Below are 22,871 nucleotides of genomic sequence, written 5' to 3' on the forward strand. Positions count from 1 at the left end.
TATCATTTTTAAAAATCACATCATATCCTCCATGAATTTGTCCAATTTGCTTTGGAAGACATCCAATGTATTGGCCAACAGTATGCTTTGAAGACTAGAATTCCTTCAGATTCCATCCTTATGGGATGTATGGGGATAAAGGCTTCCCTTTATCCTCCTGCATCTCCAACCATTCACCCTTGCTGGATGGCCTTTGATTCTGACATTGGGGAGGTGGTTATACCCCACCTCTCCTAACAACTCTTATCATGTTTCACTCACTGAAATAGCCCCAAATGATGCAGCTTTTTGTGATGGGAAAAGCTTTAGGTTTTCACATCAAATAAAGGAGCAAAGTCTAAGCTGGTTGGGGAATCCTACAGTGCAAGAGCTCTGTCAGGAAGTTTGAAGCCCTCTTTAGGTATTCTCAAGCTCAATATGCAGGATATTGAATAAATAAATACATAAATACATAAATAAATAATCTATCTACATTTCTATTGTCTTTTACACAAGCGGGGTTGTCCTTCTGAAAGACAAAACTTCCAATATCCATGCTGAGGTTCTCCATGTGATTTCATGCTACTTTGCTCTAGTAACCATCTCCCATGAGCCTTACTCATTTGGATTTGTCAAGTGTTCTTTCTGAATGCTTAAAAAACAAAAGCCAAAAGAAAACCCTTGAGAAAAGAACATTGGAAAACCCCTGAAAGGTTTATAAAAAGAGCTGCCAGGGCATGGAGGAAGGCTCCTCACATCACTAGTTCAAGGCATTTGACAGTTTTCTGCAAGTCGAATGTCAGTTCCTATTTTGGAACAATTGGGCACAGCTGCTCCAAAACTAACTTCAATTTTAAATTGTGGCATTTTCTCCCCTTTCTTCTAGGCATTAAATGGGGCAATCAAAACTGAAGTCAGTGAAAGAGCATCAGCAACCATAGGCAAGATGGTAGGTTCGTTCTTCAGTTCTCTTTTGGACTGATTTAACTCTGGCAGACGGAGCTTTATAGAAAAGCAGAGTCAATTTTGAGAAAGTTTTAGCAAGGTTCGGTTGCTAAGGGCTGAATCATACATGTGAAAGAATCAGGTATTATGGATGGATAAGTCCCTTGTAGTTCTCACACTTCAGTTCTGGCATAACATGTTGAGACTTACATCTGCTGTCATGGTAAGAAACCATAAACCTCTTGGTCATAAATATTCCATAAGTATCTGCATTAATCCCAGACTCACTGCTCAGTTTCTTTTGGCTTCGGTGCTTCTTTTTTCATTATAAGTTATTGATCGTTGTGAATTTTGGCTCACATTTTGGAAAGCTTTAATCCAAAAAAAACGATCCAGACAAAATTCTCACCCAGCCATCAGGGATACATTATTGAACCTTAGGTTTCTAGACAAGATTGTGTCACATCTCCAAACTAAATTCTGTGAACACACATGCTTTTCATGATTAGTTTCCTACAGAGGAAATTTGACGTTTGGCCTATATATTAATCATAAAACATTTGGGTTGGAATTCATTGTCAATGGGACTCAACATCCTATAAGGAGACTTCAAAGGGGAAAGATGAGTGGAAGAAGCAATTTCTCCCTTGTGAGAGAGTGTGGAGAAAGAGAGACAAACTTTATTCCTAAGTTTGAAATCCTATTGGTGACGTACGCAGGTTTAACTGGGTTATATTTAAAGACGCAATACTCCTTCTGCAAGTCTCCATGAAACCATAACTGAGATGCTGCCAGGCACAGCCTTTTCTGAAGGCATGGCTGTGGGGTATACTTGTTATTCTCTACCAGATAAAAGAAGTTGGGTAAAGGAAACTTCCTCCCTTCTTTTCACACTGTTTTTATACTTTTTTTGTGCTTCTTTCTTTAATAGCCAAATTTGGTCTCATTTGGGGCATAAGGGAGGTGAAGGAAGGAAGGAAGGAAGGAAAAGACAGGCACTGGAGACAAACGTCAGCTTTGTTCCCATTACTACACCATGGTTTGTGTGTGTTTGTTGTGTGCCTTCAAGTGATTTCCAACTTATGGCAATCCTAAGGACCCTTGGAGGCACAGTGGTTAAATGCTGGCACTGCAGCCAAAACATTGTGAGTTTGATCCTGCAGGGCTCCAGGTTGACTCAATCTTCCATCTTTTCTCAGGTCAGTAAAATGAATACCCAGCTTGTTGGGGGCAATTGGCTAACACATTTTAAACCACCTAGAGAGTGCTAAGGCCTATAAAGAAGCATAGAAATAAAAATGCCAGTGCTGTTACTACCATGAGGTTTTCTTGGCAAGATTTGCTCAGAGGAGGTTTTCCATTGCCTTGTCCTGAGGCTGAGAGTATGTGACTTGCCCAAGATCATCCAGTGGGTTTGACGGACTTGAACCCTGATCTTCAGAATCGGAGTCCAATGCTCAAACCAGTATGCCATGCTGTCTCTCACTGTACTGGCTGGATTTATATTAAAACGTCAGTGCTAAAACATTTTTTCCAGGCTCTGCCCCTCTACTTGATACCAACACAGGTATTTACTGCTCTAGTCCTGTTTTATTACCAATCTTCTTCTCACAAAACAACTCCATTAATGTGGAAAACAGAATTATTTATATCCCAATAAAATGCTCCTTCTATCGTTGCTTATTATTCACAATTAGAAGCCGTCTAATTCTTGCTTGTACCGTGTAACTACACTTATCTATTTAAGAGGCCCTTGACAGAAAAGCCAAGACAACCAGATATAAGCTATTTCTGCCCTCTTTAAAAATTTCCAGCCATAAAATCTCTCTCTCTTTTTTTACTATCTGGGATAACAAATACTTAATGAAAATATCAATAAAAATTAAAATGCTGACCTAGCTCTTGTGGCTTTTTGATGGTATAAAGGAAAGAAATATGTTCACAGGGCGAATAATTAAGACTAAAAGGTTAATCATTTCTTTAGACTGCCAGTTTTCCCTCTAGTTTGCTTGCGGAGTCTGTGGAGGCATCTGACAAATAAAGAGAAAAGGAGGGAAAAAAGGAAAGAAAAGCAAGCGTAGAATTTGTTTCCATAGGCAAATTGCCGCTAATTTAAAATTGCCAGCAACTTGGTTCTTGGCTTGATTTGTGCAATTTGTGTTCCCACTGCGAGAACACAAGAGCTGTCTTCATTCCTACATTTTTATGTCATGTGTGACATTGAGAAGGCTTTTGAAATGGAAGGCGCCTAACGTATGATTTAGAGGCTCTGGGAAAGGGGAAATGATAATGTTGGAGGCAGGAAGAAAAGATAAGAAATGTACATTAAAACCGTGCAGTTTTTGCTGCACTGCAGAAAACCACTGGGATGAAGCAGCACCTGAGGAGCTGCAGGCAATTCTCTGTTACATATGGATATAGTGTAGATATTTTTAAAAGACCAAGAGGGAAAGAGAGAGACAGGAGGGATAAAAAACTCTGCTCATGTTAGAATGAAACAAAATAGTACAAAAGTGGTATATTCATACAGACCTTTAGATGACACTTCTATGTAAAGCCGTCTTTAGATATGAAAATATCTAAGTTTCCTAGCTGATTATTCTTAAGGTCCAAACAAAAGTATGGCTTATATACATTATACATGTCTATAAAGTAATCAGATGCACCTGTACTGCAGAAATAATACACTTTGACAATACATTCACTACCATAATTCCAGTTTACAGAATCCTACTTTTATGAGATGCCAGCACTCTTTGGTAGAGGAGGTTGAAGGGCTTGTTAAACTACAAATCCCAGGATTCCACAGGAGGGAGCTACAGTACTTTAAGTGGTGCCAAGCTGAATTATTTCTACAGTGCACCTCCTTCCGAAAAGCATAGTTCCAGTTGCATCGGGTGAAATTTTGACACCATCTTGAAAAGCAGCTCTGTAAAGAAGTCGTTGCAGTAGTCTCACGTCATTACACTAGTCTCTGGTTACATTAACAGACTGCTGTTACATTAAACTTATTAGCAACTGAGTGCTAAAGGTGCTCAAGTACATCTCTATGAAGTTTTAGTATTCTTCCACGTAACATCTAGGGAACAGGCAAGAAAGAAACATTCTGGATGAAAGCACTTGGCTGCCCTGGTTTCAGAATCAATCACTGAAATGTACAGAAAACATTCCAAAGCTCACTGGTTTCCTAGATATATATTTTGAGGACCAGGACCATCATAATATTTCTGCCAGATTTCCTTTAAGAACCAAATTAAGTTAAGAGACAGTTGACCTGATAGTTCACCTGTCTTCAATTTTAGCATGAGCAAGGAATCCAAACTATGGTTTGCTGTGGGGTTTCATGTGTGCCAAGCCTATTGCCACAAATGCTAGAATCAAAAGAGTGAGCACCACTTACAGGTGACTTCCTTCATATTGAAATTATCCATGGCTGGTAATCACTTCTCCCAGCAGATGCAAAGAAGTGGAAAATTCTGCTTCTTTGTACACAGTTGGAGAAAGGCATTGGTAATTGAACTAAGGGAATTGGTGCACACACATTCCTTTCTCCTGGTAGGCAAACAGAAGTAGGCAGTCACCCTGAAGTTGAACCGGCATGGGGGATATACGAGGAGAAAGAAGCAGATTTCCTGTGCATAGTCAATATACTAGCCATCCATATGAATATCCATCATGTTCTGAGCCACTGAACTGGCCAAATGTCTCTTCTGATGCAGATGGAGACAAGCATCTGGGATGCTATTTGCTATGTATGACTAATTCCATGTAACCATAAGTTGGGAGACTTATTTGTGTGGAGTATAGTTCCCAGAACATTACTGATGGCTAGGGAATTCTGGGACTTGTAACCTTCCCAGACTCTCCATATATAACTAGGACTGCATCTGCACTGCCATGTAATGCAGTCTGACACCACTTTAACTGCTATAAGATTTTGGAATTTGTGTGGCACCACAGCTCTCTGACAGAGACATGTAAATATCTCACAAAAGTACACAGCCCAGAATTCCACAGCATTGAGCCATGGTAATTAATCCTGGGTCTTGTAGTTTTGTGAAGCATTACAACTCTCTGGCTGAGAACTCTAAATACTTCTCCCTAAAGTGTAAAGTTCCAGACTCAATGGGATGTTACCATTATAGCACTATAAGGGACTCCCAGTGGCGCAGTGGTACAATGCTGTAACTGCAAACACAAGGTTGTGAGTTTGATCCCAGGGGCTCCAAGGTTGACTCAGCCTTCCATCTTTTCATAGGTTGGTAAAATGAGTACCCAGTTTGTTGGGGGCAATTAGCTTACAGACTGTAAACTGCTTAGAGAATGCTGAGTTCACTGATAAGTAGTATAGAAATGTACATGCTACATGCTAATTGTTTACCATTACATTAAAACTGAAGCAGTGATGCATCATGTAGAACAGGTTGGTTTCTGCTGGTGCTATCATCAGACCTACGACCTCCCTACTCTGCAATGTTGATGGGTAACTGGACTTCTAGGGAACTTTCCTACCTTGCTTTATGAATTAGAAGAGATTTCTTGGAGGGAGATATAGCCTTTCCCAGAAATCTCCAAGAAAGATTAAAACAACAACATCAACAACACAGTAATGATGAACTAAATCAGGCAGGATTCATTCATGCTCTCTGCTGACATGCAACACAATGGTGGAGCTCCGTGCATCAAAGAGCCTAAGCTGGGATCAGTTGCTGGCATCCCCATAGTGAGCATCATCTGCTCGCTTCTCTTCAGATCACTGGCATAAACATGCAGGCTCCAAAATGTCTATTTAAATGTCCAGTTGAGAATCAAGAACATAATAATATGAATGCTTGTTGCTTGACCAACCTCCGGTGATTGAGATAGAAAAAGAACATTATCTCTTCTTTCTGGGGGCATTTGACCATCTGATATATATTCAGTGAAGAGGTCAAGAAAAAGAATAGAACTCCATGGTTCTGTAAGTGTGCAAGTGTACAAATTATTGTAACCCACGCTGAATCCCATTGTGGAAGAAAGGTGGGCTATAAATAAATAAAGAAGACAAATACTCCTTGCCTCCCCAAGATCATTTGCCAACTGGAATTCAATAGAAATTTCCACTTCAATGCTTGGATTCGGTTCATGATAGGTGTTTTAGCTATTTTAGTACTTGCACTTTGTGTTTGGCTATGTGTTGTTCTTGTAATGATGGTTGTTCTCTAGCATTGGTGGGCAGTGGCCAAAGGAAACTGCATAGATATGATGAAGCCTCTTGCTGAGAGATTTCTGACTTTTCAAGCAGAGGTGACTAAGGTATGCAATGTAACACGTAACTGTTATTTTTGTTCCTTCAACCTTATACCTTCCAACTTAGGCTAAAACTAGTCATTACCTTTTTTTCAGCAGGTGGCGGCGTAAAATAAAAACAGCTCTGGAGTTAAAATGAGCAGGTTGTTCCACCTCACATTCTTCCCTCTCAGGAAAAGCAATGAGACATTTACAGGAAAGGTCAGTGTTATGGAAGGTTCTGGACCTATCTCCACAGCACAGTCATTCATTTCCTAAATAGTTATAGAGCATTAAGGGTGTACCAAAGGTTTTATGTGTCTCCGTGTACCATCTTGAGAAGCAATCTCTTGTCATGGAAATGTGGCTTTTAAAAGGGCACAGGAGCTATTGGGGCTATTTCGTTTCTGCCAGAGTGTCTCTGTTCAGCGACAAAGTTCAGAGTTGGAATGGATCAGCACACAAGAGTACATTTAAACATGTAAAAAGCATTTTTTAAAACTAAGAAACCCTTCTATTTATTTATTCAGAATGGCTGGAATTCGATATGGGACTTAGGATGCAGCACAGCACCATTTTAAATGTTGTAGCTATGCAATCCTAGGATTTGTAGTTTCACAAAGTCTTTAGCCTTCTCTTCCAAAGCATACCTGTGCCTCATCAAACTACAAATCCCAGGATTCCACAGGATGGATTCATGGCACTTAAAGGAATGTCAAACTACACTGTATGTGCACCTTAGGTCTTTGTAAGTGGACTTCCATGTCCAGGAATTAGAAGTGAGTAGTTTTCCAATATCTATATTCACTGATGGGCTGCCAAGATGTTACATTGCATGAGTGTCTGTTGCACAATGGTAGCCAGTTGAGTGACCTATGCACCATGACCCTCATGTGCATTGGATATTCCCAATGTGCATCTCTGGACACTGGCTAGGAAATGCCAGAAGTCAACAGGAGTGCCTGATGTGAAACAGAAGTGCCCAGTGCACATCCCAAGAGCCCGATAAGCATGGGAAGTATCCACTGAGCACCAGAAATGTCTAATGTGCATCAAAAGTGCTTAATGCTCATAAAGAGTGTCCAATGCACATTGGAAACACCCAAGGCACATCATAATATTCCTTCTGGTCCCTGGATGTGCATCTTCACAATTCACTAACAAGGTTTTCTTGCGTTTCTGCAACATAGCTTTGGATTCATAATGTTACGAAATGTAGACCATGATGCAGAATCACTGTCATGATTTTTATGCTCTCTTCAAGAGTAAACAAAAACAAAAACCTACTGAGACAGATAGCAAAAATAACAATAATAAAATTAAGAATAAATATGAACACTGAAATACAAATGTCAAAAATGCAGTCATCCGCTTCCTTCATATTCACAATTCAAATAAATTATTACAGTTAAAGACCATTGGCAGAATAATAATAATAATAATAATAATAATAATAATAAACCACAACTTATGGAACATGAATTACAAGAAAATTAAAAGAAAAGGCCATTTCAAACCCAGATTTCAATCTCTGATGCTGAATATCTGGACCTGCACTATTTTTCATCAAATAATATGTTTGATTCAATTAATAATAATCATTTTTAAAAAGTGGTTGTCATTCACCATTTTCATATATGTATTTGGCAAATAGATGCATTAATGAAATAAACAGGTTAAAAACTCACAGTATTGGGCATATTCCCCAGGATCTGGTTTGGGTTCACTTACTCTTTATTGCATTGTTACTATTTTGAAGGGGAGAAGAGAGGAAGGAAGGTCTGTTTCATGTTAACCCAGAAAGTAATAAAGATCTTTCCACAATTAATTGCTTAAAAACTAGATACATTTTCCTTTTGTGCTGAAGGTACGCCATGTCATTGCTTTAGTCGCCTCTTCCAGCTTCATGCTTAGCAACTAAAAACAATGAGGAAGATAAAAATTTTTTGAAAGGAACTTGTGTTATGGTTTTTGAGAGATCAGATCTTTTTTTTAGGAAAGCTCAAAGGACATCCCTGTGTCTAAACTGGGTTTCGCAAAAAAAAGAGTGAAAGTAGGTCTCCAGTTATGCAACCAATGGCACATTTTCAAGGAGGAGGGTGGCAGAAGGAGAAAGAGAGGAAGGTGACAGCTGCCTGTTATCTTGTGCAAAAGGGACAAGTTTCAAAGAATTAGGTCTGAGGGCCAGATCAGCTAAAACATTTTACAGCTTCTAGTGAAGAACAATATTTAGTTCTCTCTCCAATCCAGATGACTGACCATTTAATTTTATTTCAACATTAGTAGAGCCATGGCATTCTCCAACACAATTGAGGCATGAGACTTATTTAGTGAGTCCAGGACAAGTTATGTAGCATCTTCAAAGTCCTCCCTGTGCAACTAGGTCTATGCTTTCTAGTAGTGCTAGCTCTGCTGAGGCCAATTGGGTCTCTGGCTCTACTTGGCCTTTTTACTCAGAAGGCCAAAGCTCAATGTTTTATCATACTACTCCTAGATAAGGAAACACTTGGCAACTTACGTTGCACCAGTATATAAATTTCAGCTTTTCTCATCTTTGCAGCTCTTATCTATATCTCTGCCCTAGGGATGCAACTCTTCACTAATTTTGTTCTCAAAGGAAGGAACAACTAATTTTAGCAATTTTCTTCCAGCTGCGAGAAAGTCTTTAAAACTGAAGTTTTCAAAGACGGTTCACACTTATTCTGTGAAAACTTTGCATGTGAGAATTTTTACCCAGTAAGAAACCAAAACCATTTCCTACACAGGAAGCATGAAGGAACTATTCCACAAAGGAATAATATTGCTGCAACAGCATTTTACAGATCACATAGGCATTCTTAGACTAACACTAGTCATATGCTAGTAAATTCTTCTGACACGTGGGAACCCCCATGAAATATTTTTAGACTGTAAATCACCAGTTGCATTCCAGAAGTCCCAAAAGGTTCAACTGGCTATTTGTTTTTCTTACCTAGGCCTGTCTATGCTTGGAATAACCTTTTTAAGGAAAGAAGGAAGCAGCTGTCAGATAATAGCCAATGCTCACAATGTCTACATACCAGGCCACAGAACATGGGAAAGAAACATGATGAACATGAACTCTTAACAAAGGAATCCAGTATGATTCAACAGGCAGCACTGAATTAGCAGACTGACTCTTTATGATTAAGATGCATTAATAAAAGGGCTTAACCTATTCCAATGATCTAGACCAAAAAGGTAAGGAGATGTAAAATAACAGAATTACTGATATGGAGGAGACCATTAAGTCCAATCCCCTGCCATGAAGGAGAAACAGTCAAATCACTCCCAAGTACCAACAATGCTCATCCAGCCTCTGTTTCAAAACCCTGCATAGCACTGGGCCCTATCTAGTCACTAGTCCCTTATTTCCAAGATAAGGAGGAGCCATTGTTGAGCACCAATGTTCACCATCTCAAGGATAATGTATATCTCAAGGACATGTATGCCTGTGAGGAGATCCATGACAGCATATGGACAAAAATTAAAGTGGAGGAGAAGACACTGACATCATTGTGGGTATTTGCTATAGATTGCTAAGCCAGACTCAAGATTTCAGGAATGAGAGAGAAGACTAAACTACTCAACACTTTCTTTGCCTCAGTTTTCTTCAAAAAGAAAACAAACATTAATATTAATTTATTGGATTTTTTTTAATGCTAGCAATTCATTATAAGACCTTGAATTTCCTAAATCATTCCTCTTTGTAAAAGCTAAGCTTGAGTACAATGAGTGGGACAGGTCTTCAGGGAGACAGGCCTAAATTACAATTCCCTCTTAGAAAATATGATGCCTTGCATTTAACTGATAGCTTTAATTATTTCAAGGGATATATTCTCCATCAAGGTCACCTCTTCCATTCATGAACCTTTTTTCTATGGCTTAAGATACCGAGCACTCTTCTTGGGTGACAGTCTCTCCTTTTCCTTTCTTCATTGAAGCTATCATGAGCTTTACAGCTGCACCAATATTAATGCAAACCTTAGTTTTAATTCTAAATTCAGTGCAGGTTTGCAAGCTACCAGTTGGGTCAACCATCATTAAAATTAAGGCATCCCCAAAAACGCACCTCTCTCACCCACCCATGTTATACTTTTTGTTTGGGCTGAAATTTTATCCCAGTCTGACTCAAGCGGAGTAAAGAATTGCTTTTTATAAAAGGCAAAGTAGTTTCCCTCTTTCACCAAGGCACCTTTGTGCACAGCAAGACACTATGTACCAAATGCCTTATATCTCTGAAGGCCAGATGCTCTAAACCTGTGGTGCAGAAGATGTGCCCCTATGTTTTGGTCTATATTTGGTGCAATCACTTATTATTGGCCATATTGACTGAAGGTTCTTGGACTCCAGAAATCTGGAGAATCAAAGTCTCCAAGCCCTGCTCTATACTGACATAAACAATTTTTTAAAAAGAACCCACTGCTTTTACACAATTTCCCCCTAATAATTGATACATGTCAGAAACTTGTGATTGTCCCAGCAGGCAAATACCTTTCTATTCAGCCAAGTCTTTGAAAACTGAGTGGCTGCTGAGGAAAAGACCTTCAGCAGAAGGTGGAGGTGTGCCAAACGTGTTTATAGTTTAACCTGATTGGCAAATGAAATGAATTTTCTGGGAATGAAACTCTCCTGCAGAGGCAGGATAACCTTTGGCTGAGAATCCTGTAGCTCTAAATTTCCTAAATAAAGCAAGGAGTTGGACTAGATGGGTCTCTAGCTCCCTTCTAATCTCATGATTCTATAAGTCTCTTTTGTACTCTACCCTGAATGGAAGGGGAGCAGCACTGAAGCCCTAAATCATAACCAACATGATCTGAAGCTCTGCAAACCTTCGACTGAATTTGAGAATGTTTAAGTGTGCTTTTAGAGATTTATGTTCACTTGATGATTTCAGTGGGTGGCAGACATAATTATTCTGAATGCAGCTTGTAGGGTTTAGAAACTGTAAAGAAATGGATGAGCAGGTATTGCTTTAAGAGGCAATGGAGGAAGATGGGCAAGTTTTCTATAAACAAGAAGACAAATGCTAGATCCTGTTCACACACACACACATGCTCCATGTTATTCTATTGCAGTGATCAGTAGGAGCCAGCATAGTTTTGTCAAGATGTTTGATCAAAAAAGCAGTCCTGCCAAACTGATAATGCTGTTTTGTGCCTCCGACTTGAGGGTAGAAAAAGCTCTAATGGTTTTAAGTTACAAGAAGGTAGATTTTGATTGAACATTAGAAGGAATATCTTGACAGCAAGAGCAGTTTGATAATGGAACCAATTGTCTAGAGAGAAGGTTGAGTCTCTTTCTCTGAATGTCTTCAGAAAGAGGCTGGACAGCTAATGCTGTGGATGGTTTAGCTGGAATTCCTGCACTGAGCATCAGGGTTCCAACTCTACGATTCTATGATTCTGTAACTCAACAATTCCATTGTGTCAGTTATGTGAATTAAGCACATTAATTGCTGTTTCTCTGTAAGAACTGTAAGAAATGTGAATGGTTATCTGACACTGGTAGTATATTTTGAAGTGCAAGGAAAGTGCAAAACCCCAAAAGCCAGTTCTAGCTATTTTCACCTACATCAGGAGCACGTCTTTTGTAAAGTTAATGGTTGTTAACTGTCCTTTCAAGATAAGTTCATTCCAGGTTAACTTGCTCCAATATATGCATGCTTGGAGAATCCTCAACAGCTTCTGTAAGCACTATAACTAAGCTCATAAGGAAGAGAAATGAGGGATGACAAATTAGAATCTTCCCATTAGAAAATTCCAGTGCTTCACCTCCCCAAACCCTGGTTCCGCTCCATGACTGCAAGACCACCAGATCAGGATAACGCCAAAGTGTATTTTGCAAAGGAAATCCCAAAGCCAAATCTTCACCCACAATGGCGAATAACTGTAATCACAAAGTTGCATTCATTTATGGTACATTCTGGCAAAGTGTGACCTATGGACCTCACTTGATCCCTGGACCATTTTTGTGACCATAAGGCCCTCAGGGATTAACTGAGGTCCCTTCTGAAATAGGAAGTAAACAGTAAAGAGGAAATGCTCTCTTTTGAAATAGAAAATAAGCTGGAAGTAACTTCCACTCACTTTTTGTTGTTAAGAAAGGCCACTCCTGGAGCTAAAAGGTTGGGGGGGAGGGCTAAAAGCATGACAAAAAAGTGACCCCATACTTTGTAGACAATGCTTGGGGATATTAGGGGCAAAACCTTTTTCTCAGGGGGGGGGGGGGGGGGGGGGCACCCCTCCAGTTCTCTTGGAGACTATAATACAGCCCCATAGCCTTACACAGTTACAGTTCCCTCCTTAACAACATGTATTTTAGATCAAAATTATCCATAATGCCAAAATACTAACTATATGCTATTGCTTTGCCAAAATCATTGTCTATGTTTGTATTCCTTCCTCTCTTTTTTTTTTCAGATTACTTTGGTGCTTTTCAGGCAAGCACCAACATTTAATTATATAAATTGGAATTAAATGTCCTTGACTCTGTTCATTGCTTTGAAGAAGCAATTGCCCAACTGCAATTTATCTGCCAGCATTCCAGCCCAGCCTTATCATTGTTTCTAAAGATCCATGATAAGGTTTTAGCACTTGTTGTCAAAGGCCGTATTGCATTTGCCATCTTTTATTACCACCACTGAAAAGGGCATATGGTCTTTAGTCTAACCTTAAATTATATTTTTGTTCCATTAGCAAAGCAATCTTTGTAAACAGAAGCTAAAACAATATATGGGCAATGCTTATCCTCCCATTAAGGAAACTAATCTTCAGTGCTTATCAAGTTTAAAAGTTATTGTTTCAGTAGAGAAGAAAAATCTCCTGGATTCCTTTTACCTCCCCAAGTAAGACTTATATCCTTTATTCTGTTGGCACTAAGTAAGTTCAAACTACAGAGATCCATCAAGCATGGCACTCTATGAATATTAGCTAAGTCCCAATAAACTCACAACGAGTAATTTGCTGAGTTCAGTGGGCTTTAATGAGGACTTAAAAGCTTGCTTCTCTTTGTGAGTTTCTGGATTTTACTGAGGAAAGTAAAATTAGATTGACCTAAAGACCAAGAGATAAAAGCACTTTTTAAGCAGATGGAAAAAGAAACAGTACATATCATTAAATATTGGGATATTCATTTCCCCTTTTCAGTCACTAAACCCCTGCTCAGAAAGTGGGCTTCTTCGTTTGATTTCATATCAACCTATCTATCTCTCCTCCTGCTTACTTATCTATCATTGAAGCATATATAAATCAAAACAAAAAAAAAAAGAGTGCAAACTACAATGAAGCAAGTGATGACTTTAGCTGTAGTTCCTATTTTTATTCCACTGCAGTATCCAAGTGAAATAGGCTAACTTGAGAAGCCAAAGTAGTCAACAGTTTCAGCATTGTCAGAAACATCCATCTAAGAAAGTCATTCCATCAAACCTTAGATTACATTAATCTTGTATGCAAACCATCACCACCACCACCACCCCCAAAAAAACCTTTAAAATATTATATATTTTGGAACATTTTAGACCAGCACCAAGTTGGGTTGCTGGGGGAAAGCATCACTGGGGCCATAAATCCTTTTGTCACTCAGCACAGAAGGAAGCTATTCCATCTCCAAGCTTTCAAGTATCTACTCCCAGTAAACATTAACATCAGCAGAATTCCCTTTGTCCCCTAGTTTGTGATGCTCCCTCTAAAGCTGTGGGACCTCAAGTGAATGGTGGCCTTTCATGACTCTCAAAAAAGCAACAGATGCAAACTTGAACCAAAACTATCCACCTGATATAAAGAAAGTTGGATGAAATGGAACTGCAGATCTAAAAATGGCCCATGGCCCATTAAGTAGATGTTGCCTCTATTCAGTGCCTACTAATTGATTTCTGTCCCCTTCCAGTTGAGCAACGAGTACCACAAGAGGAAGGCCAATTTTAAATCCTTCTTTATCTAGCAAGGCAATTAAGAAGAGACTTAGCCTGGTCCAAGTATATTTTAAGGTACACAGGTGGCACATGCTGAGGAATGTAGGCAAAAATGGCAAGGGAAACGTTTATAAAGATATTGGCTTAGCAATTTATCCGAAAAGACATCTAATTTGCATTAAGCCCTTCTCAACCCCAGAATATTTTATTATAACTCACATTGTATCAGCTCTTTATTATAAGTCTCTCATCTTCTGTTCAGGTCTAACAAAATGCAGCCTCATTGTCCCTTTACATCAAGGGTGTGTCAGAGATAATGCCTGTGAAGCCAAGAGTTCTAAGCCAACATAGAATAGCTGGAGGCTAAAGAGAGCCTGAAGTGCCTTTGTTACTGCTGGGTTTTTTTTCCAACCTCACCTCACCATTGAACAAACCCCTTTCTAGTCCAAGAGCGGTTGAAAATAACTGCCGTCACTTTCCTGCTTGTTGTAATTTAATTAAATAACCTTTCGCACTGAGCAAACCCAAAAGCAAAAAGGCTCATTAATCTTTCTAGTGATTAGAGACACCTCAAGAGCTTCAAACATTTACCTCTCCTTCCCAGCAGCAGAAATGGATTTAGGAGGATCATGGTTCATACCTCACATTCCCTGGAGCCAGAAATGGTATATGTGCAGGGTCCAGATCCATTAACCGATACATCCATGGTCTCGGAATTTGTAGGCTTGTAGTCCACATAATACTCCTGTAAAGGGGAGTTCATTTGCCTTTCAGACTCTCGGGCTTTTTTCCGGCGCCTCTTCATAAGAGAGTGTTGCTGGAGCTGTTTCATGCTGGCTGGATAACGCTTCCACGAGACATAGATGACCAACAAAATCATAGCCACGGAAAGAAAGAGGGCAACACTTCCAGCAATAATCTTATGAAAGGAAACATGCTCATACTCAGGTTCAGGTCCAGATGTCGGGAACTCTGGAGAAGGGCTTGCTGTAAATGATGTTGGCTGATAATCTTCCAATTTGGGAAGCGTGGGTTTTGGAATAAAAATGGGCCTCTGCTGAGTTTTAGGTGCCTGGTAGGGCTTCTCAGTGACAACAACTGGGATTTCAGCACAGATGTTGTAGGTTTCTACAGCATCACTCACCTTTTCACCTTGGATATGCTTGGGGCCTGCACAAATCATGGTACTTTCCTTGTTTCCTTTGAAGTTTTTAAGCCAGTTAAACAGAGGGCAGATGCTTCGAGTACATTCCCACATATTTCCAGACAGAGTGATGGATATCAAAGAAATCCAGGCATTGACAGTCTCCTGAGAGATATTGGTGAGTTTGTTGGAATCCAAATTGAGCTTCTGCAGATTGGGCAGGCATTGGAACGTCCCAGGTTCAATCCCTGCAATGTCATTTCCCGATAAATCCAAATTGTGTAAGGAACTCCAAGTCCATGTTAACCCTTGGCTAATGGATCGGATCTTATTCCACTGTAAGTAAATGGAGCGCAAGTTGAAGAGACGTGGAAAGTGAGCAAAGTTGATTTTAGAAAACTGGTTGTGCTCCAAGTGGAGCTCTGTTAGCTTCAAGAGGCCAGCGAAAGCATTGCGGGATAAACTCCGTAGACGGTTGTAGCCCAAATCCAGGAAATCAAGATTGCGACAATCTTGGAAAACTCGAATTGGAACAGTTTTCAATGAGTTTGACCGTAAGTGCAAGATCAAGAGCTTGCGGAGACCTTTAAACTGCTCCGACTGCAGTGCCTGCAGCTTGTTGTACGACAAGTCCAGATTACGGAGGTTGGGGACTGGGTGAAATGTTTTATTGTACAGATGAGTGATTTTGTTGGAGCTCAGAATTAATTCCTTCAGCCTACGGATGCCCTGGAAGGCCTCTTCATCTACAGAACTGATGTAATTATGGTCAAGGTATAGCCATATGAGTTGGTGAAGGCCTGCAAACTGATTTGGCTTAAGCTTCTGGATGCTGTTGTATCGTAACGATAAGCCTTGAGAGCCTCCAGAAATGTTGTGAGGAATGTCCCTAAAGGCATGAGACTCACAATACACAATTTTGCCATCGCATCTGCAGTTCTTGGGGCAGGCTCGCTGAGCCCCTGTCAACGTCACAAATAGCACAGTTGGAAGGAGCACGAAAACTGCACTCATGCCTCTCAGCTGCTTAACTACCTGGAAACCTGTAATATTAGAAAGATGACAGACAGACATTGTAAAGCCATTCCAATCAACCAGAGGTAGCTTATTCACCAGGAGGACTTCTAATATTGCCTAGCAAGTCTAGCTGAATCCAAGGCTCCCTGTCTGCCTCCTGCATTTCCCCCCTAGATTCTTTTTGATGAAAATGCTTGTTGTTCTGTCCCTTTATCCAGTCTTTTATCCTTCCCAACCCATGTGTAATATCATGCTATAAGATTTCCCCTCCAATTATCTCAGTATGATGGATGATCTTTGCCCCAACTTGTTTTTTATTTAATCCCTTGTGCATTCCCATGATACATATAACCTGAACAACTAGGATACTGAGATCTGACCAATAAACATATTTGTCAAGTCACTGTAATGTCACTTTTGGAAGGAAAAGGTACCTGAGGTCCAGGTCAGTTTTAACAGTCCCTCAGCATCTCACAATCACAGCTTCCTTTGGTCTCTCAAGAGGAATATGAATAACCTTATAAATTTGTCTTTATAGGAAAAAGGCGAAAAAACAGTTTGGGAAACTGGGCAAAGATGCATTGGGGAGAATATGATTCAGACAACACGCAAGGGAGGGCTGTTTCATGTGGGTTAAACATAGGTCAAACATGGAGCAATGTAGGCATGCATGCATGTCTGAGGATGTGCCTTATTTTGTGTAGGAAAAGTCTCAAGATGCTCAATAGAAAAAAAAGGATAGAATTCCCAATGAATTCTCCACTCTTTAACCCCCCTCACAAATATGCCAAATGCATGTTCATCTTCCTATGTATCTTTACTGATATAAATATCATCCACAGTGTGATACTTTAGAGACAGAGAAAGAGTGAGCTGCATGGGTTCAGTGTGGGTGTATGTGTGTGTGTGTGATGCAGACAGCTGTTTGCAGCATAATATTAATTTCTCTGGACACGCATGGCATCATCACAGCAGCAAAAGTGCAAAACCTGCCCCAGCATCTCACCTCTACTTGCTCCCAGTTTCTGCCTGTTTTCATATTTCAAAAATGACATACCGGGCAACTTAGTGTGCTGTAATTTGAGTGTGCCTGCAGCCCACATTCCCCACGTTCTCTGAATAACAGCATACAGAGGTCCCAGAAAAGCATAGCCCACACATAACATGCATGTATGCTCACAAGGTTTGTGTGTGTTTGCATGTGTTGTGGGAGTGGAGAGTCAGGTAGGGGGCACAGAAGGACTTTTTCCAGACTGCCTAATGACCCTTGAGCCAGTTGGTCTTCCCAGACTTTTGCAATCTTTCTGAAAATGCAATGGCATTCTTCTATCAGGAGAAATCCTGAAGCATCTCCTCTCTTCCTGATAATAAATAATAGCTTTATTGTTGGGGGAGAGATGGATAGGGACAGCAGAAAGAGAGGGGAAAGCATGCAGATTTTCCCCACTGATGATTCTATCTGAAATGAAGAAGTGATTTGCAGGAGAGAGGCAAAGTGCAGAGAATTCCTAATCTAAATAGCTTTTGATACTCAGCTCTGATCTCCCCCCCCTCCTTTCCACTTTCTTGGTTAGCCTCCTTCCCCCTCCACATCCACCATTTAAATCCTGACATCCCCCCTTCTTTTCCCTTCTGTGCCAGGAGTACCAGCCAAGCAGAAATACACTCCAGCATTTACAGATGGAGGGGAAAATGTAAACCTGGCACACCATTGGAAGAAGTGGTGGTTGTGGTGGAAGAGGAGAAGAAGACTATTTAATGCCTGCTGAGGATCTAGCATCTCCCTATTTTTTGACCGGGGGGGGGGGTAGATCCTAGATAGGGATGCAACATGGCTTTGTGTACTTTTGCATGGGGACACACACACCCTGAAGAGAAAGGGAGGGAATGGTTGTTAAGAAGTCCCTGATTGCTCAGAGATATAGGTTTAATCTCTCTAACAATTAACTAAGGCCATGTATTCCAAGATGAATTGCATGCAGAATAAAAGATGCAGGGAGAAAGAAAGGATTGGGACAGCAAGGCGAGGATGGCAGGAAGCTCACCGGCTGAAATGTAAAAATATAGAAGCAGCAAGTGAGTCTTTTGGCAAAAGAAGACTGTTCACACACACACACACACACACACACACACAGAGAGATAAAGATAAGTGATAAATGGTACCCAGATTTCTTTCTCTCTTTCACAGACACACACACAGAACACACAGACATGCAGCTGTCCTACCAAAGGAAGAAAAGTTCACTCACCCATCCTTTTGTCATCTGTAATGGTATCCCCCTTTTCTTCCAGGTGTTTTCCTTCCTCTTGATGGGTTCTGTGGTTGCTTTTGCTGCTGTCCTTGTGTGTGTGTGTGTGTGGGGGGGGTGTTGGTGGCCTTTCTTCCTCCTTTTCCCCCCTTCCTCACCCACTCCTTCCAAGCTGTCTTTCTCTCTTCTTCTCCTTCCTCCCTCTCTTTCTTCCTAAACCATTACAGCCTCCATGGCACCTCCAAGCCCAGCTGCCATCCTGGGCTCCAAAGCCATCCCTCCTGATTCTTTCCACAAAGTTCCCCAGAGAGAGAGAGAGGGAGAGAGAGACAGAAAAGAAAAGGGATGAAGGGAAGAATTTGAGGGAGAGGAAAAGGTTGGGAGGTATGGGATGGGGGTTGGTGGAAGGAAAGGAGTCAGGGGAGGAGGAAAGGGAGATTTCAGCTTTCAAAGCCCCTCTTGCGCATCCTTTTCCAAAAGAGCCAAGAGCACAGAATGGGGGAGCCTCACTTCAGAGGGATCTGGAAAAAAATAATAATGGGGGAAGAGGGGGAATAAAAAAGGAACCTGTCAGGGAGAGAAAAGGCAGGGATGTCCCTGGCTTCTTGTCACCATCAGCCTCAGCCTCAGCAGCCTCGGTGGCCAGAGCATCCTTCATCCTCAGTCGGCTCCTTCTTGCCATCTCCAGGCGCCTCGAGCCATCTTCTCCAGCATCCTGAGGACCAGGAAGCTGAGGATGATGGTCTTGGAAGTCACCCTGCCCCTCCAAGAAAAATATATATAGATAGATAGAAATCTACAGGCAGCTTAGATTTGGATGAGTTGGATGGCTTGTTTTTGCCAAGCCATGGAGGAGATCAGTTTTGAAAGCTTTTCTTTATTTTTGCAAAAGCTGTGCGCTGGTCCTCTCCTTTGGAGAAGGGTTTTCCTTCCTCCTCCTCTTCCTCCTCCTCTGTGTTTTTGTTTTCTTTTGCTTCCCCTTCTCCTCCCCTCCCCTCCTTTTTTCCTTTCCCAGGGAGGGATGAGAGATGCTCCGGAGTCTGGCTGGTGCTAATGTTGGAGTTTGCGAGACACTGAGTGCCCTCCACTGGAGAGAAGAAAATCACCGATGAAAAGCACGCACCAGCTCAGGCTGTCATTGCTATGCAGGCTTCCCTGCCTTCAGAAAGGGAATTAAAGACACAGGCATGTTATTCCCTTTCACCTCCAGCTCCCTCTTCATTGCAGCCACCCTCCAGCCCACTCCTGAAAGGGCTACTTTGCACATTTTTTGCCCCATCCTGTATTATTATTATTATTATTATTATTCCTAGCCATGTCTGAAGAATCCATATGCAGAGAGATCTCCCAATGCATCTGAAGACATAAACCAAAGTCTATGAAAGCTCATGCTGACAACTTCTTTCTTTAGTCTCAAAGTTGTTACTAGATCTCTCTTCATATTATTATTATTATTATTATTCAAAGATATAGCTGTGTTAGTCTGAAGAATCCATATGTAGAGAGATCTCCAAATGCATCTGAAGAAGCAGACCTAAGTCTATGAAAGCTCATGCTGCCACCTCTTTTGTTAATCTCAAAGATGCCACTAGATCTCTCTAATTATTATTATTATTATTATTATTATTATTATTATTCAAAGATATAGCCATATTAATCTGAAGAATCTGTATGCTGAGAAATCTCCAAATGCATCTGAGGAAGTAGACTCAAGTCTATGAAAGCTCATGCTGCCAATTTCTTTCTTTAGTTAGTAAAGTTAGAAAAGTGAGGTAATAATAATAATAATACGATGTAGATTGATCTAGTAGCACCTATGAGCTTCCTCTCCCATTCATGCCTACTAGAGGAGAGCAACTTTAACTTGATGTGCAGCACAGTGGGCCCTTGGTATCTGCTGAGGCTTGGTTCCAGGACCTTCCATGGATACCAAAACCTGTGGATGCTCAACAGCATTAAATATAATGACATAATAAAATAGTGTCCTTATATAAAATAGTAAAATCAACATTTGCTTTTTGGAACACACACACACACACACACACACACACACATTCAAGCTATGGATGGTTGACGCCATGGATGAAGAATCTGTGGATAAAGAAGGCCAAATGTATTCACCCATTTGGGCCAGGGTTAATATACTTCAGATATTATCCATAGATCTTGAGCTCTTCATCATCCCAGTTCATTTCAACCATTAACCATTCCTTTTTAGGGGTTTCTTCTTGCAAATCTACCATTTACGGGCAGTTTCAGAAGACTGTCCCTACATGGAACCTGGGGGACAATAACATCAAGACCTATAAAAAACCAGCTAGGCTTTAAACAGCAGCTAATGTATGGTTCAGACTAATTTATATCTTGATATATATGCCTGAACCATATTACCAGCAGAACCAATCACAGCATAGCAGCTCCTTCATGTTTTAAAGGCAAATCTAGGTCAAGATTGACAGCCTTCGGGATACAGAACTTCTTTTTCTTCTCTCTCTCTGCAGTTTCTGCCACCTGGCCAGGTTTCTACATCCTGATTGTTCAGTGTTCAAACTGGCTGCCAATTCTGGAACTGAAAAAGCCAAGAAGAATTTCATAGCTAAGATTGCAGGAACTCAAGCTGAGTCTTGGAGGAAGCAATTAATTCTCTGAGTTTTTGTCTTGACGCTGTCATCCAGCATGGTTGCACCTTCCTCTGGGACAATCCTGCTGCCTGCAAAATCCAATGCCCAGCCTCATGGTTCTTTGGCACCAAGATGAAGCAACACAGCAATTAGTTCTTTCATTCCTCAGGACTCTGTTCAATATGATGAAAAAGCAAGGGAACCTGACTATAGCCAAAGGGCTAAGATAATAGTTTGGGCCTATTTCTATGGTCTAAAGATAGGAACATATTTGGATGTTACTGCAACTTCATCACCACAATTCCAGGAAAATACACTGGCAAGCCAACCACAAAATAGCACTTCAGTTTAATAAATACTTCAAATTATGAAAGTAAATACAACTTGAACGCTGCTTGCAGAAATTTAACTGATTCCAGATTGAATTTCCGCATTAACTAAGATGGCTGCCCAATATTGTTAACCTGTTAATGCTGTGATAACTACGTAAACGTTTCGCAGTATTTCTGAATTGTAATTTATCATGTGGGCTGATAATTCTATTTCTTAATGCTTTTGTTGACATACATACAAGCTATATGCTGGGAAATGTGAGCATCAACATGATTTAAGTCTTACACACTTGCATCTTCTAATTTCTTTGGTGACCCTAAGGCAATTGCCTTCCTCTGAAGCTATCAGGCTTTGCTTGTCAAGTTCTGCTTTAGAGCACAAAACTTGCCTTCTTCTATTTTGTATTAAACCTTACACCTAGTTTGGCACTTTTTTTTCTAAAGTAAGATTTTTTCCCCCAATGTCGATAATGTGTTAGAGAATCATAGAGTTGAAAGGGACCCCCAAAGCCATCCAGTACGAGTTGTTAACCCAAGGTCAGGCCCTCGTTCACCCCTCTCAATTTTGATATCAGTTTAATATCAGAAGGGACATTGAGGTGGGTGACCTGGAAAGGCAACCCCACTGCAGTGACCTAGCCATACCATATTGGGAAATCCAGATGGCTGCAGCATGGAAGGAAGCAGGAGAACCCAACACAATGAGATTACTCAAAGACATCAGTGTAATGCCTTCGTGGCTGCCTGGAATGCAAACCTTTGGTCTTTCAGTGGACAGAAATGGTAAAGCAACTGCTGTCATAGGTTTCTCTATGCCCTTTGGCACTTTCCACCTGAAGCAACTGCCTTACTCTGCCTATAGGGCCAGTGGTTTGAGAAATGGACAAGGACACTGGGAGACCAAGGTTCAAATGAAACTTTGGGCAAGTGATCTTGGACACGCAACACTCTTTCAACATCAGAGGATGGCAATGGCAACCCCCCTCTGAAGAAGCTTGCCAAGAAAAACCAGTGATAGGATCACCTTAGGGTCACCATATACTGGAAATGACTTGAAGGCACACAGCAACAACAACAATGCTGGAGTGTGATGCAGATCTGTGAAAGAATGAGGAACAGCATTGCCGAAATCCAGTTATCCCCGCCATAGAGCATATTCCACTCATCTCAATAGAGCACATTCCACTCATCTCACCTGTCTGGCTCATAACTACTGTGACTGTTGTTGACATTGTTGCTGCTATTGCTAGCAGCAGCACTATTATCTTGATTGTGCCCCAGTGTTAATTCATAGGGAGCTATTATTACTTTATAGGGAAAGTTGGGATAATATTTTATCCTTACCTGAGCTGTCAGTGCTGCTGCTGTGATCAATGTCTCTCTTTC

The 22,871-nt window shown here is 40.8% G+C and overlaps 1 protein-coding gene across 3 annotated transcripts in view; it reads right to left on the reverse strand.

Annotated features, from left to right (window-relative positions):
• LRRTM4 (leucine rich repeat transmembrane neuronal 4) overlaps positions 1 to 19,478 on the reverse strand; it is a 242,142-nt gene extending 222,664 nt beyond the window's left edge. For 2 of the 3 annotated variants that reach the window (XR_006104847.1, XM_042477560.1), the window contains exons 1-2: positions 18,533 to 19,478; positions 14,714 to 16,309 (exon numbers count right to left, since the gene is read on the reverse strand). Coding sequence is in view for 2 of the 3 variants with exons in the window: in XM_042477560.1 (XP_042333494.1) it covers positions 14,757 to 16,309; positions 18,533 to 18,536 (1,557 nt within the window). In the remaining variant the exon portion in view is untranslated. The remainder of the gene's footprint in view (positions 1 to 14,713; positions 16,310 to 18,532) is intronic. The other variant, XM_042477558.1, reaches the window with a different exon arrangement.
• Positions 19,479 to 22,871: the final 3,393 nt, after the last annotated feature.

The sequence above is a fragment of the Sceloporus undulatus genome, chromosome 6 (assembly GCF_019175285.1).
Source record: "Sceloporus undulatus isolate JIND9_A2432 ecotype Alabama chromosome 6, SceUnd_v1.1, whole genome shotgun sequence".
Lineage (NCBI taxonomy): Eukaryota > Metazoa > Chordata > Lepidosauria > Squamata > Phrynosomatidae > Sceloporus > Sceloporus undulatus.